Below are 16,886 nucleotides of genomic sequence, written 5' to 3'. Positions count from 1 at the left end.
CCTTGACCATCTCTTTTTCTACATTTTCTTTTTCCTCTTTTAGTTGCTTCTCAATTACTTGCTTTAAGTCTATATTAGCTTTTTCGTGCTCTACCTTCCAAGTCTTCATTTCTCCCAACACTTCCTCCTTAACTCGCTTTTCCTCCTTATCCATTATCACTTTCAGGTCTTCATTTTCCTTTCGTACTACTTCTAGTCCTTCTTTCACCATACTTCCGTATTTTGCTAGCTTCTCTTTCAACTCCTCATTCTCCTGAACCAGGTGCTTCTCTCTCTCTTCTAGGTTCCTTACTCTAGATCTTAGTTCACTATGCAGTCTCTTACCTCAGACATCTTCTTCCATGACCTTGACTCTGTCTGTCCATGTATTTAACTTCTTCTCCACCAGCAGTACTCTTCTGTATATGGATGATTCCATATCACCAAACCCCAAGAACGCAGGCTCAATGTTTTCGTAGCACTCGTCACTTCCCAAGCCCCCCTTGGCTCCTTCTAGAACTTTCCGCCTTGTTCCCCTTCCTCCTCCTCCCTTCGGTGTCCACCACCCTTCCTCTTCCTCACTCATCCTACTCAAACTTAAGTTCTTTAGACGGGAGACGGACCACTTTAGCGCATCACCTTGGCCCTGTATCACAACAACCTGGCTGGCGAACAGCTGATTCTGGAGTCGGGATTCAGGACCCCACGGCCGATGTGTTATCACTTCTGTGGCTCAGCTCCGTGTGTGTCACAGTGTGTATTTGCCTAGTTGTAGTTTTACAGGGCCTGGGCTTACGCTCGTGTGGTGACGTCTCCGTATCTTTAATTATCCAACTTTTCCTTGAATCTCTGCACACTCTTCGCCGATACTATTTCTTAACTTAATCTGTTCCAAACTTCTATATTTCTTTGTGGGAAGCTATATTTCTTTATGTCTCTTGAGCATCTTCTCTTCCTCAACTTTTTACTATGTCCTCTAGTATTCCTGCTGGAAGTTTCTTCTCTTAGTAGCAATTTCTCGTTATTTTCTTCTTCCATATTACTCAATAGCCTATATATTTGTATTAGGTTTCCTCTTTCTCTTCTTTGTTCTAGTGTTGGTAAGTTCATTTCCTTTAGTCTTTCTTCATATGTCAGTCCCTCCATTTCTGGAACCATTTTTGTTGCCATCCTCTGTATTCTCTAGTTTTTTTGTGTTTCTTCATATGTGGAGACCACACTGTTTCTGCGTATTCTAGTTTAGGTCTGATCATAGTAGTTATTAATTTTTTCATCATTTCTTTGTCCATGTAGTGGAATGCTATACCTATATTTCTCACCATGTTATATGTATCACCGAAGATCCGATTTATGTGACTTTCTGGTTGCATATAATCTTGCATTATTACTCCCAGGTCTCTCTCTTCATTTACTTTCTTTAATATTTCACTATCTCCCATTTAATATGTCCATTTTGGTCTTTCTACACTTTTTCCCATTTCCATAACATGACATTTCTTTACGTTGAATTTCATCTCCCATTTCTGACTCCATTTCCAAATCTTGTTTAGGTCTTCTTGCAGCTCCTTGCAGTCTTCACTGTTTCTTATATGTCTTTGCAGTTTAGCATCATCTGCAAACAGGCTCATGTAGCTGTTTATTCCCTCTGGCATATCATTAATATAGACTAGGAAGAGTACTGGTGCTAAAACCGACCCCTGGGGCACTCCACTTTCCACCGTTCTCCATTCCGATCTAGTGTCCTTAACCACGGTTCTCATCTCTCTTCCTCTTAAGTAGCTTTCCATCCAGCACTTCATTTTTCCTCTCAATCCTTTAGTTTCCACAGCAGTCTTGAATGTGGAACTTTGTCAAATGCCTTCATTAAGTCTAGGTAAATGCAATCCACCCATCTGTCTCTTTCCTGTAATTTGTCCGTCACTCTTGAGTAAAAGCTCAGCAAGTTTGTCACACATGAGCGGCCTTTCCTAAACCCATATTGATTGTTTGTGATTAGATTATGTTCTAGAAATCTCATCCATTGTTCTTTTATTAATTTCTCACATATTTTACATACTACACTGGTCAGAGACACCGGTCTGTAATTTAGGGGTTCTTCCTTTTTTCCACTTTTGTATATAGGTACCACTTCTGCCCTCTTCCACTTCCTGGGCACTGTGCCAGTTTTAATTGAGCACCTTATGATGTCATATATCGGGCCAACTAGCTCATTTCTGCACTCTAAGTATAAAACCTGAAACTCCATCCGGTCCCACGGCCTTCCCTTCTTCCAATTCCCCCAATAGTTTTTTTTATCTCCTCTTTATCTATTTTGACTTCTTCCATATGTAGATCTAAGTTGTTTTCTTGTGGTTCATTAAATAATGATTCTTTGGTAAACACTTGCTGGAATTTTTTGTTAAATAATTCCGCCATGCCTTTGGGATCCTCGATCTCTACATTCTCTTCAATCAGTCTTTCAATTGTTTCTCTTGATTTAATTTTTCCATTTATAAATCTTTAAAATAGTTTAGGTTGTTCTTTACACTTTTCCACAATATCCTTTTTGTATCGTTTCTCTTCTTCCTTTCTCACTTTCACGTACTCATTTCTCGCTGCCTTAAGGTCTTCTCTGTTTCTTTGAATTTTGTTTCTTTTTAATCTTGACCACACTTTGTCTCTTTTGCCTTTGCACATCTTGCATTAAACCAGTCCTTTTTAGCCCTCTCCCTCGATGTGTGTGTGTGTGTGTGTGTGTCTCTTAGGACTTCCTTTGCTTCATACGATTCCATGTCTGTTTGCATTACTGCTTGTTTGGCTGAGGCCGGGTTTAGGGGCCTGGGTTTGCACCCTTGAGTTACCCGCCATTGCAGGAGCTGGACCACCATCCGTGTGTGTGTGTGTGTGTGTGTGTTGTGCTGTACACATTACAGAATAAAGTTTCCTCTAACTTTTTTTTAAATATATCAATGACAGCTGTAACAAAATTTTCAATCAGATCACTGTTGGTCAGTTCACGGTGAATGCATAATTTTGCAAGCCCATTCAATCTCTCCTCACCCATAGTTGACGGTCTATATGATTTCATATGTTCAATTGCAGAAAAACTTTATTTTGGTGTAGCAGATGAAATAGGCAAAGTGGAATAAATAAGTAATAATTTCTTTGCAACAGGGTAATTTTGTGAGCACTGCTCATATGTATCAAGTAGAGTACGTATTTGACAAGGAGCTTTTAGCTAAAGTACAGAAGAATGACGTGATCTACATATTCTGAATTCAATAACATAATCATGTAAATCATCCAGGCCCTGAAATGGATCATTCAAGAGGTAGCCTTTGTACATCAATAGCGACCAGCCGCAGCTCTCTGAACCTCTTTCTCCCCCTTGTCCAGTACCCGCCCGATACATATAGTCGTGTACTAGATAAGTCAGCGAGGCAAAACTCACAGAGTGTGAATAAACTGTGGTGTAGATACTTGTTCTTGGGGAGTATTTCATGTTTTTTTTTTTTTTTCATTTTAACTTTAAAACATATGTTAACACTACCTAGTAGATAAACATTTATTTATGCATTTTAATAATAATGATAATAATAACTATTATTATTCCTCGCGGTACCTGGTACCGCGAAGCCTCATGATCACTTGGATGCCAGGAAGCGTCATGATCACTCGGCACTGCGCATTGCCGCTAGTACCGGTACCGTCTGGATCTTAGTGACGCTCGCTCTCTGCCCGCCTCAATGTGGTATCACGCGGTATGGGCCCTGTATGGAGACGCTGAGTCACTGCCTCGCTGACCGTCCCCTCAAGTTCCCACCATTTTGTCCTGCTTTCCGTTTCCATCACAGCTCCCGTTTCCATTATTTTATTATTTTATTTATTTATTGGAGTTACTGGATAATTCTTCATGTCCGATTCTTTTTCTTTTTTAGGTTACTAATAAATATTGTTATTGTTATTAGACTATGATCGAGTACCCATATCACCGAGATATCCACTCACTGAGTGGTGATCTCTCTCTCTCTCTCTCTCTGAATGAAGTGAATATTTATTTTTTCGATAAAAAAATAGCATGTATAGTTATTATGGATGTACTCGATCATAGTCTAATAACAATAACAATATTTAGTAGCAACCTAAAAAAGAATCGGACATGAAGAATTATCAATAAATCCAATAAATAAATCCGAGCAATCTGGTACCGGTGCCGTACCGTTTAGCTGGTACCGTTAGTACCGGTACCTGCCCACCCCTATGGCTTAGAGTGGGAAGGATAACTGCATGGGGGGTTACTCAGAAGCTGTCAGGGGGTGGAGGTGGCTGGTGAGTGAAGCAATGCATCCCCTGGCATATGCTCTCTGTAATTAGTTAGTTTCTAACTAAGATGGTAATTCACAGCTAATACCCTAGCCAAAAAGAAAATGTAACTATCAGTCAGTGTTCTGCAGGGCTAATATTTCTTTTATGGTAGCCATCATGTGCAAGGCTAGTATTGACATTAGGTGTAGGATTTTGGTCTTGGAATGATGAGCAGTAGTTAATAGCTTCAAGAATTAAAGAAGCTGTGAAATATTGTAGTAAAAAGTTTGAGTGCATTCTAGGATATCATAATTTGGCAGTGGGGAAGGAGGGGTTCAGTTGGGTTAGCTATAGTAAGGTAAGATTTATATTAGTTAGATTTGTTAAATTTGACTTCACGATAAACAGTGTGATACTCTAAAAGCTGCACTGTTGCTATCACTGGCAGCACAGTAGGTGACAGTAATCTATATATTCCTTCTCTGAAGTGTTAAACCCAATAAAGTCCTCAGGGTTGAGAGGGCTGAGTGGAGCAACAAAGACAACATCACATACCTGCATTCAGTTGACCCATGTGGGATGAACCCAACAATTGCTGTTCCACACAACATCTGCCTTGCGACATTCCCTCAGTAGCTCTCATAGGTGACTCTTTACTGGATACAGCAGTCATAATTGACTGAAACATTCATAGAATGTAAGGAGATGGAAAAGTGGTTACACTGGCCATACTTATAACCATGATATCTGCCTTGTTTACATTCATTACTCCTCCCCTTTCCTCCCAGCTTTGGTGGGTAAAAGCTCATAACCATGGGACACAGTACAATTGTGACATCTGGGTTACCACAGTTTAACCTTTCCAGGTTTCCCTAGGTAGCTACCCTTTTACCAACCTGTTCAAAAGATGAACTGGTGGTTGAGCTGGGATTCCATTACCCAGAGCCATGATTGACGAGCAGATTCATAGTTAGGCCTGCCATGTTTCTTGCCAAATCCAGGGATATGTTCTTCATTCATGTTTTTCTTGATATACAATAACATAGTTTCAGCTGCAAGTGTAGTTACCTGAAAAATCTTTTCAGCTGCCCAAACCCATCCAAATACACATGTCCACGCTGCAACACCCCATACTGTTCTTCTTCTTGCTACAAGAATCCAGACCATGTTCAGTGCTCTGAAAACTTCTATAGGGAGCAGGTGGAGGAAGAGGTAAGGAAATGACTCCTTCACTAGAGCTATTTTATAATATTCATCACTAAACTTAATTTTTTTGAGTTACTTTCAAGTAACTTGGAGCAGAAACTTTCCCATATCTGCTTTTCAGTACTCTACCTTTCTTTACATTGTCATCTTGTTATTTTTTTTATTTATTTATTTTTTTTTTTTTTATGTCATCAGATACTGTTAGCTATTTTTGCCATGAAAAGGCAGAACACATTAACTCCAAAATCCTGGTTTGAGGACCTTGATGGTAAAGGTTAAAAGCTTCATTTCTTTATTTCTGTGTATATGACCTCCTCATAGTTTTGTACGCCTGCATATTGACCTTCAAACTTTTGCTTTCTGTTATTATTCTAAAAACAAACAAACATGTAGTTAATGGCAAAATTTATGAACCAAAGCTCACCAACTACTTCTCTGTGGATATAATGCATTCTGCTTTGTAATTTTTTTGCAACTTATCATCAAATAATATAATGTTTGTACCCATTATCATCAAATTATATGGTAGAATGTTTCTTTGTACTTATTATTATCAAATTATATGGTAGAATGTTTCTTTATACAGTACCCTCTCAAGTTTCGCGCTTGCTTCATTCCAAAGGTATGGCGCTAAACTCGAGGATCGCGAAACTCAAGGTATTGAAATTCATGTAAAAGCGCTTATTGGTTCTGACCCATGGAAAATAATGACTTTTTCTGACTTTACTCCCTTGTTATCACAATTTTTTCAACTTTACTCCCTTGTTATCTCAAAATACGTACCTTGTTAATAGGCAGAAAACAGAAAGTAAGAACAGTTCGTTTTTATGCCACAGTTGAAGGTGGCTGCCTTACAATTGGCTGGCAATTCTGAATACACGGTTGTGATCCACGTGGTGTCGTCTGCTAAAGTAAGGGTGGTCGCTCGCAGTCACCCGTGGTACAGTTGGACAAACCTATATTTTTCTGATAGTTTTCTGTGTGTTATGAAATAATCTGCTAACTCTTTCTGTTAAAAATCATGAAATCACTAATATCATGATTTCTTTTTCAATGCCTATTGAACGAAAACCGCTGCCGCCGCCGCAAAATAGCTCGCAGAGAAGTTCAACTTGTTTACTGTTTCCATATTTCCCTCAGAGCTCATAAAGATCACAAGTGGACAGACTAGAACAAAACCAGGCAAATTAATACTTTTAATGCTGTGTATTCCCACAGCGCGCATGTGTGGTGGACAGGGGAATTACTAATTTCAGCGGGGAGATATTTCTTGCAACACTGACCAGTGTATAGTGGACCTTCTTCTTTTGACCTGTAATGCTTTGTATCGCTTCTTAGGTCCTTCTCCACACTTTTATACTTCACAACATGCACTTAGGGCCGCTTTCACAGTCATTTTGTTTGCTTTAATCGTTACCAAAGGCAGCGGTCGCTGCTATAGTATTTCCACGTGAAACTGGCCGATCGGGTAGTGGCGGCTGCGGGGTTAGCCTAGCCCCGCACATTCTCAACATCTCTCGCTTCGTCTGCAGCCGCCACTACCCCATCGTCCAGTTTCACGTGAAATACTAAGCGGCGATCGCCGCCATTGGTAAAGATCAAAACAAACAAAGTGACTGTGAAAGCGGCCCTTAGTTACTTAACAGTGCGCACTTATACACTTCACCCTGAACTTAGGTGTTTTTCTGTCCTTTTCTTTCCCTGATTTTGCTTTTCTATGCCCTTTTGCTATTTTCACTTACTTTTCACCGTCGCTGCCATGCGTTATAGGTCAAAGGAAGAAGAAGAAGAAGAAGAAAAGGAAAACAACACCGGGAGATCTACAATTTTCATAGACCTGAGAAAAAGATTTTTGGACTGTGGCTCCACAGCACGTGGTGTTCTCTTATCTTGTTAATCAAGTAGTAAGCAAAGCAGCTCTGCCAGTCCATTTTACGAATCTCTTGGTGGGCCATCTTCCACTGCTCATCATGCAGCCACTGCCGTGTTTGTTTACATGCAGCCGTTCGGTACCCAGGTACTCAGGCTCGTACTCACAACCGTTTTCCATTCATAAGGACAACCAACAACTCACTCCCAGTTGGGCATCGGGCAACCGTGGTTGCCCATAGCCCCAATGGTTGGACACTGCCTTTTAAGACAGAACACATGACGCCGACAGTAGGTAGACGTGACCCGTACATGTCAAAGCAACGCGAAACTCATGGTGGTAATGCGCGAAAGTTGTGATGGTAAGAATTTTGGACTCGAGGATCGCGAAACTCGAGAGGGTACTGTACTTATTATTATCAAATTATATGGTAGAATGTTTCTTTGTGTGGATATAATGCATTCTGCTTTGTAATTCTTTGTACCTATTATCATCAAATTTTATGGTAGAATGTTTGCAATAACTCCTTACCCTCAGGGAGTTGATGCTTTCTGACATGCAAACATTGTTGCACTGCATTCTGCCTTCTGATACTATCGAAAGAGCATAGAGTTAATGTGAACTGCCTGTTCAGGTCCCAATATAATGAAAAAATAGGCATAATCCACCTTCTGAATAAGATTCGTCTCTTCCTGGTGAGTCCATAGGTACAAAATTTATGAAAATCGCTTTTTTGGAGTTAAGGGGGAAATTCGGCAATTTGGGTGAAAATTATCGAAATTTTCAAACTTCGTGTATGGCGTCGTCGCTCTTCACCCAACCGGGGTGACTGGTTGCCAGGCGCATAACGCCACGTAAAGCGGATTTAAATGGCTGGACATTTAAATGCCTTCGCTGCGGACACACCCTCTTATCCACTAAGCTTTGTTTTCCTTGTATTTCTTTCGTTTTTTCTGCTTTTTTCTTAATTTTTCTGACTGATAGCGGTGTACGATACTTTGGGTCTGTCTGGTGAGGAGTGGGAGCGGGTGGCGTGCCGCATGGCCTTGGGCTCAGTGCGTGAAATAAGACGGGAGTGGGTGCACGTACTCTCGTCACGTCATTCTCTCTTCCATGGTGATGACTTTTGTGCGCTTGATTTGTCGTACTGACTATAGTAAGTGACAATGCCACTTACGAGTGCAAAAAGAAAGTCGAAAAGTGAAGCAGGCCGCCAGAATATATTGAAAAGGTGGAAGAAATGTGACGATACGCATCAGCCACCCTCCCAGGAGGGTGTCAAAGAGTTCACAGCATATACGCCACGGAAAGCAGTAAAGAAGTCAAAGAAGAAAAGCAAGACAACACCTGGCCCTGATTATCAGCCTGGTAATTTCTAAACAAACTGTCCTGGCAACAATGAGGTGGGGTGGGCTAAACTGAGACCCAGTGAATATGTTATTTTCATTAGATATATATAACATATCAAAAATATGTTATATAATCTAATGTGATTATAACACGGGACCTGGAGCCTTGGCTTCTTTAGAGGTCTAGCAGGCAAGGGAGAACTCACCTTCCGTAGGGGCTATACAGGTGACATAATCGTGATGTAGACATGGCCTGAACTACCTAAACAACCACTACCAACCTTCCAGGAATGGCCGAAGAGTTATATAAGTAAATATTTGGATTTGGTGCATGTTGGAGTGATTGTTATGGGGTATTTTCTCAAAACTTGTTTTTGGCGCACATAATGTTGAATAACTCTGTCAGTAATTGACCAATTTTAGAAATTCAAGTATCAAAATGATCACCACCCTCGTGTTTAGCAAACGTACTATTATCACGCATTAATTTCCTCAAATAAATTTATGACAAATTTATAAAACTCGAATTTTTGACGAAATAAAAGGTAACATTTTGCGGTGTAATAAATTTTTGTAACTTCAGCTAGGTGTATGAAAATAGTAACATAGGTACTTTTTTGTGTATATTATCTGTGATCAAAAGGAAATTGCCATACTATTCATAGTTTTGAAGTTATTACGTGATTTTGAATGTCTTTCGTCATCGCCAAACATAACGCACTGCACAAAAACTACGGCAGCTTTCTTTACCATATTACTGGTATAGAAGCACTGCATATTAATACATTGTGTAAAAATATTATTCACCTAGGTGAGAAAATAAAGGTAGGACCCAAAAACCGATATCAGTGCCAAGCGGCTGAATTTCCACCTTAATGCTTTCTGCCTTATTACAGCAGATTTCACCCTCTCTACTATAAACGTATACTCAATTATTATCTGTGAGGATTAGCATGAAGTAACTGATCCAGTTATGTTCTTTATTTGATTTAGCCTCCTCAACACAAGGACACGTATACTGCGTCCTTGCGTGCCCCGTACCATATCCGAGGATGCACATACTGCGTCCTGGTGCACTTTAGTCAATATACAAGTTATTTCATCTCTATATTTATGCTTACATCTCAAAACTGTCAATTAATTTATGTTTCTTTATGTGCACCATTTAATTCTGCATGTTTTCATATATAATACATGATGATTATGTTGAGTTTATGGCTGAAAACTTGTTATATTCAACAGCAACATTTGAAATTTGGCGTGCAGCGATCCCAGATATGGTGCGAGGCGCTGTTTTGGCTCGGCTGTAGTGAAGGGGTTAATATATTGATTCTACATTCTCAGACTGAAGCTTTAGTTTTGTACAATCAAGCATGCTATAGTTATCCCTTTTATTGTCTCATATTTCCCATATCCTTAAAAGTATATCAGTTTGCCATCCCATCCACTTCATTGTAAATCTTGTTTCCCTGAGGCATATATAATATTTTGTTCAAAATCACATTTCGTTATTCACATTACAGTCACCCCCCGCCGTTCGCGGTCTCACCCATCGCGGTTTCGCGTATTCGCGGTCAACTAATTGTGACCCCCCCCCCGCTTATACGCGGCCCCAGTATCAGCTGTCGCGGATGCATTGACGCTAACGAGGCAGGCTGATAGGAGGGAGGTGGGCAGAGAGGAGGGGGGATGGGAGAGAGGAGGGAGGAAGGCAGAGAGGAGGGAGGGAGGGAGGCAGAGAGGAGGGGGGAAGGGAGAGAGGAGGGAGGAAGGCAGAGAGGAGGGAGGGAGGGAGGCAGAGAGGAGGGGGGAAGGGAGAGAGGAGGGAGGCGGGGCAATGGACGTTAGGTTGCTCCTGAGTGACGTCACGGTTAGACTGTGACGTCAAGCTTTCCTATTGGCCAGCAGCTCACTCAGGGACGACTGCTATTGGTCGAGATTTTCTCATAGCAACATTATCCTAAAAAAAAAAAATTCACGCGCCGCCACACTGCAGTGTTGCCAGATTGGGCTACTTATCGCAAATTGGGCTACTTTTGGGTCTTCTGTGTTGTTGTCTAACAAGGTCTTGTCTCATTTCAGTCATTAAAAAGAACGAAAAAAACATGTTTTATATGACGTGTCAGAGGTGACTTCCCCAAATGCATATTTTCCCATAGGGTTATAGTCCCGCCGTTCGCGGTTTCGCGCATCGCGCCGAAGTCCGGGAACGAAATACCCACGAACGGCGGGGGATGACTGTACACTCAACCCTCGATTTGCCGGACCTCCATTTGCCGGATTTCGGATTTGCCGGACAAGAGTCCGTGGGGTAAAAAAAAAAAAAAAAAAAAAAAAGTCTGGGACAAGTCGATTTCAAACTACCGCGCCAGACAAAGTTCGCAAATCGGGCACTAGATGGCAGCGCGGGCGGACATACACGTCTAGTACTGGACTGTACACAAGTCTGCCGCGTCACACGAGTGTTGTGCTTACGTGCTTGTCGTGGATACACCTCTTCTTCACAACGATGCCACCCAAAAACCCACCAAAGAAAGTAACCAAGCGTACAGCATGTTGTAGAAGGTAATATATTATATTACAGGACAGTATAGGACAGCTATGCGAGGTGTAGTCCGGGGGTGGGTTGTGTTTCCCGGACATATATAGGGTAAAGTCCGGCAAGGGGGTAGACCCCCGGACATTTTCCATTGCCGGACATTTGCCATTCCCGGACAAGCCTTCCCCCCTTTTAGTCCGGCAAATCGAGGGTTGAGTGTACTTTTCTTTTGATTAAATTGTAATTCTTGCATCTTCTCAGGCTCGTGTCCTCTGCATTTACACTATCAAAGTATCCCCCACCATCTCATTATCTGCATTAGAGCTTTAGCACAAAGCTTTTCCTTCTTCTCACCAAACATGATTTTTCCACTAGTGCATAGATTTTCCTAGTTTGAATTGCCCTTTTTGATTTATCATTTCAATGGGGGGACTTTCCAAGCTGAATTTTGCCAAAAGAAACCACTTTAAGGTTGTCTACTGTGATGGAGACTGATAGCACATCTCATTTGCATCTTAAAAGGGCTGTGAGGTGAAGTACAGTGGCCTTGCATCCAACATGTATTTTCCCAGGGCAGAAAGTCTCAAACTGTGGTGAGATGATCTTTTGGAGAGTGCAAGAAGAAATCTCTAATGGTAGATTTTATATATGTCATTAAAATTTCAAACACACTTCAGCAGAGTTGACTGTTCCTTACATTTAAAACTTACATGAGCTCTGAGCACATTCATCCAGCCTGCAGTTTACATTTTTGCTTAGAGCACTTACATACACATAATCTGCTTCTATGCATAAATAAGGTTATGAGCCAATCCACAAAGCACTACAGTATCACAACATACTCAGTGAGACAAATTTTTCTGCACTCAGCAGTGATGACGAAGTATTGGCAAAGGATGAATCCTAAGAAAGTTCAAAGAATCAAAATTTCTTAAATTGCTCCCAACTTTGCTGACCTTTGTGCTGAAATGTAAGTCCATCCATCCATCCTACTAGTTACTAATACAGTCAAGCCTCGGTTTACAAGTTTATTTAATTCCAGAATTTTGCTCGCACAACAAAACACTCGTAAACCAAAATGAATTTCCCTATTGAAATTAATGTATATCCCATTAATGTGTCCCGTATCTCAAAAAAGTATTTATATAAAAATCATTATACATGTTATTTTTTACAGAATTATAGTAATTCTACTAACAAATAGCAATGATAAATAATATGAAACACAAATCAATGTGTTACGGTTGTTACGGAGACTCCCGCAACCACTAACTATGCTCAAGGTGTAGGCTTCACCCCCGAGTTTAGCAGCCGCAGTTTCCCAGTTCTCGAGGCACTGGAACTACATATTCGACCACCAACATGAAGCTAACCCAACGTATCGTCAGAGATGGAGTGTGAACTGGAGTCAGTCATGTCCAGGAGGGCATACAAGCTGCTGAGGCTCGCTCCCTGTTCCTGTTGCGAGCATAGTATCAACTGTTCCAGTTTTCTGCTTTGCAGCACCATCCTTTTTAACCATCTTTCTGGGATACATTGTTAAAGCACAAAGAACACACACTGTATTGCTGAAAACACACTGTAGTGCTGAAAACATGACACGAGCGCACGCATGCTATTTCTACAAGTTTACAACACATACTGGGGCTAGAGCCATCATCTGGAGGTCAAGAATTACCCTAGACCGAGCAAGAATTAACCCCAAATCTTGCGAAATTCTTGCGTTTCTTGTTCTGGCGCGTCAGATTAAAAAGAATTCCCCCAATTCTTGGCAAGAATCAGGGGTCCTGTGCAAGCTGTGGTGGGGGTGGGTACGGCCACTGTCTTGCTGGCTGCATGTCCATAGGCCTATGGCGATGACCATTTTCTGAGCTTCCTATGGGTAACCCTGCCAGTTGAGGGTGGATATAGAGTTCACGAGGTTACTGTTGCACCACAATCCATTTTATAGCATCACTGTAAGAAGTAAGAACTTCTCGGTATGAAAACATTATCGTTATCGTTAGAAACAATAAAGTGAAACGATGCCATTTGTCAACATTTTGTAGAGATAAAGGATGTTTTAAGAAACTGTCATGTGCAATGCCGCTAAGTAGCTACTGAAATACTCCGAACAAACTGTAGATCCCATAACTGTGACCAAATTAATGTGTGTCATCCTTGATGAGTGACAAAATGAGAAGTAGTGTTGGTTCATCCAATCATATGTACAAGATAGAGTGCTGTGGCAGATTACGGGAGGGAGGTGAAAAGCAGTCTCAAGAATGGGGGGTCGTCCAAGAAGGCCTTATATTGCCAGATGACACCTTAGGGTTGCAAACTTGCCACCCTTTCCTTAACCTGTACAGCCCCGTGCTACTTTGAGCTTTTTTTCACCTCAATCCCGAGCCATTATCAAAAATTTTTTTATTGCATAAATCAATTGGAAATGATCTAAAACTATGGAGAAAAAGTATAATAACACTCATATCAGCTTATTTTTGCCTCTGCGGGATGGTTATGGATTACGCTACGTTGCGTCCTCCCGCCCGGCCACCAACCTCCCTCATCTTGCAGGCCACACTGACGCTGTATAGTTCTTGTATTAGTAATGTTTGTAAGCAGTATGATTGTCTTTTTGACTACGTACATGCACAACTGTGTAAGATTTATAGTAATAACTAAATATATACTATTTTTGTGTGTAAATTTATATCATACATTCACTTTTATTGTTGTGTCTGTCGATCTTACTGTCACTTATTATTGTCTTGGTAATAATATGTAAGAAACACATTTTTTTATTTTTATATAGCCAAGTGAGCGTCCTTTTCCGCTCATTTAGAACTGCACTTGGGTGTGATACACCTCAAAACAAGGGGTTACACAGAAGGACAGGTCACATTTTGGCTATTTCCTCCTCCATTGACTCATCGTCAGTGGACACCATACCCTCTTCTATAGCGCGGTGTGACGACGTTAATTCCACAAAGCCACTGGTATCACCATGTGTGACTGCCCTCCTCACTATGGGTATGATGGGGGTTTCAACCTCAGCCAGTTCATCCTGAGTTGGCTCATACTCATCCCCAGATGACTCGGACTCACTGAACTCACAATCAGTCCAAAAGCATATTCAGAGCCTCTTGGGCGGAAAGAGTGGAGCGGCGGCCGTCAGACATGACATAAACATTTCTGACTACTGACAAGGTTCTGTCACCGCGGCGCCTGGGAAGAGTGGACGAGTTGCTATTTCTCATTTTTGCCCCAAATTGTTAATTTTTACATCCTAATTGTGCAGCTATACATGCACCCATCAAGTAGAACTTTACAGCAATAGACTCACCAATCCCTCCTCTTGAATATGCAAAAGACTCGAAGTTCATAAAGTGAATGGTTTGCCCGTGGCGAAGTGAGGAATTTGGTGTCGGCTATAGACGGCAGCGGGGCCCTCGGTGTACAAATGCAGTGTCGGCTATAGTCATCAGCGGGGCTGTACAGGTAAAAATACGGAATGCCCTTTGTTCCGTATTTGTCTGTCTGAATGGTTAAGCAGATAAAACTCAGTATTTTACAACTGTAGTCAGCGCATTTTACGACAAAACCATGTTAGTAAGTTTTAAGCGTTATTTTTACTTTTTAATGTGGTTAGTGTTAACCCCTTCGTGCCGGATGTTCAGAAAGCCCGCCTGGCTGATATACGGCGTGCTCGGCCGCGCGCGGAAACCTGACCCGGCATGTATCTGCTTGTCACCTCCGTATATTATGCTGCTAATTTTCAGTCAACATGTCACGGTCACGTCGAAAGGTAGAGACCTCTCTCTTGGGAGAGAAGGTCGAGGTTCGGCTTCTCTCTCTCTCTCTCTCTCTCTCTCTCTCTCTCTCGAGAGAGAGAGAGAGAGAGAGAGAGAGGTGGGCGAGACGTGATGGTGTCGGCGCCTCGGTGTCTGGGAGAGAGAGAGAGACAGCCAATGAGACTTCCTAATTTTAGACACAAGGCGGGAAGAAGGCAGTGCATACTGTAGCTCATTTTTTGTGATTGGTGGGAACAAGGATGGTGGGAGGAGCAATAGGATTTCAAGGACAGCATACGGCGTCTTTACTTAGTAACCAACACAAAGTACGGGACAACTCAATAGAAGAAGAAACAGAATAGAAATATGACGCCTACGTAGGCGTCTTCGTATATGCTACTGGGGCTTCATGACGCCTACGTAGGCGTCATCGTATTGAAAGGGTTAAGTGTTATAGTTTAAGGCGCGAACTGTTATTCACTCGTCACAGGGCCGGTGTTACCGTGGCCTGCTTCACAAGTTGATTGTAGTAAGTGAGATAACACAATAGCCTTTTAGTTAAGTGATGTGTGGCCGAGCCGTAGCCATTATAAGTTCACTTTTGTTCACTTTAGTTCTCTCTCTCACATGGAGATTAAAACATACGAATGTACTTTAAGTATATTAACCCGTAAAGTGTTTAGTACGTATATATACGTTCGGGAGGGAAAGTGTTTAGTACGTATATATACGATCATCGTTTTCTTTTACTTCATGGCACCTAAACCTGTAGAAATGGTTCAAGATGTCTTTTCTATGCCTAAATATGATTTTGAAAGCTCACTCTCATTTTTATTGTATTGCTGTGGTCTATTACATAGAATGTATCCATGACCACGAATGATTTATTGAAAAAATAGGTATATTTATACAAATATGTCAGTGGTGTCATAATTACTTATCAATATACTCAAAATACTGTTCAGTAGATCAGCTATTTTTATATCATTCCAACTTGAATAGCAATTTCAATATATTTTGTGTTCATGCGTAAAGTCATAAATCGGTTGTGTTGGCAGCCCTGGGGCGTGAGGCGCCGGGTTGGCGGGTTGGCCCAGCAATGAGTCATGATAGCCAGACACGCTGCTACACCCTCGCTGTTAGCACGTGTTGTCCTGTGCAGTGCAGTGTTAGCTATACAGGCAGCCTCGTTGGGCCCAACAGGGTTGTTGCTGTCTGTTTCTCCTTTGTATTCATTCCTGGCTCGGAACCTGAGTCATCAGTTTCCCAGCCATACAGATTTTCATGGGATATGCTACAGTCCAGAGGTAATACACAATTACCTCTTAGATATACTTGTAAAATTGGGATGTTATGTAAATTGTACAGTAGCAGAGCAATACCAAATTGGTCGGCAGCAAATGCAAAGACGCGGAAGCTACGTAGTAAATGGGAAAATGTTTGGGGTATGTGATCAGCTGGCGGGCGGGCTGTGGTATGCAGGAGTACCAACATAAAAAAACATAAAATTCGTATAATGGGTTATTTGGGCAGCTGTGTGTAATTTTTTTGTTGTTGGTGTTACAAAACATGTTATGCTTGTGCAATGAAGGGATAATATTGTGCTACTTATATACACATAGAGAAAATATAGTCTGTCGGCGTGATAAATTTGGTACTATGATATGACTATAGAAAGGCTAGACAAACAATCCTCAGATATATTTTACAAGAAACTCAAACTAAACAATATATAGTCATGGAAGAAGCATTCACAGTGTGTCGGAAATAATAAATAAGAAGCGGAAGTTACATAGTACTGTTCTACATGTTTCGTCTTACGCACCACCACTGGAGTATTGGTGCCACGCGTGAAAGGACTCACAGAAAATGACAGCTTACAGGGA

The 16,886-nt window shown here is 41.3% G+C and overlaps 1 protein-coding gene across 4 annotated transcripts in view; it reads left to right on the top strand.

The window, feature by feature from the left end:
* LOC126997311 (zinc finger HIT domain-containing protein 2-like) overlaps positions 1 to 16,886 on the top strand; it is a 107,271-nt gene that overhangs the window by 5,280 nt on the left and 85,105 nt on the right. For 3 of the 4 annotated variants that reach the window (XM_050858314.1, XM_050858313.1, XM_050858315.1), the window contains exon 2: positions 5,349 to 5,475. The exons of the other annotated variant lie outside the window; for it this stretch is intronic. In XM_050858314.1, coding sequence (XP_050714271.1) covers positions 5,349 to 5,475 — 127 coding nt within the window. The remainder of the gene's footprint in view (positions 1 to 5,348; positions 5,476 to 16,886) is intronic. 4 annotated transcript variants of the gene reach the window in all.

The sequence above is a fragment of the Eriocheir sinensis genome, chromosome 12 (assembly GCF_024679095.1).
Source record: "Eriocheir sinensis breed Jianghai 21 chromosome 12, ASM2467909v1, whole genome shotgun sequence".
Taxonomy (NCBI): Eukaryota; Metazoa; Arthropoda; class Malacostraca; order Decapoda; family Varunidae; genus Eriocheir; species Eriocheir sinensis.
Note: the sequence above shows the minus strand (reverse complement) of the source record. Positions and strands in the feature narration are given on the sequence as shown.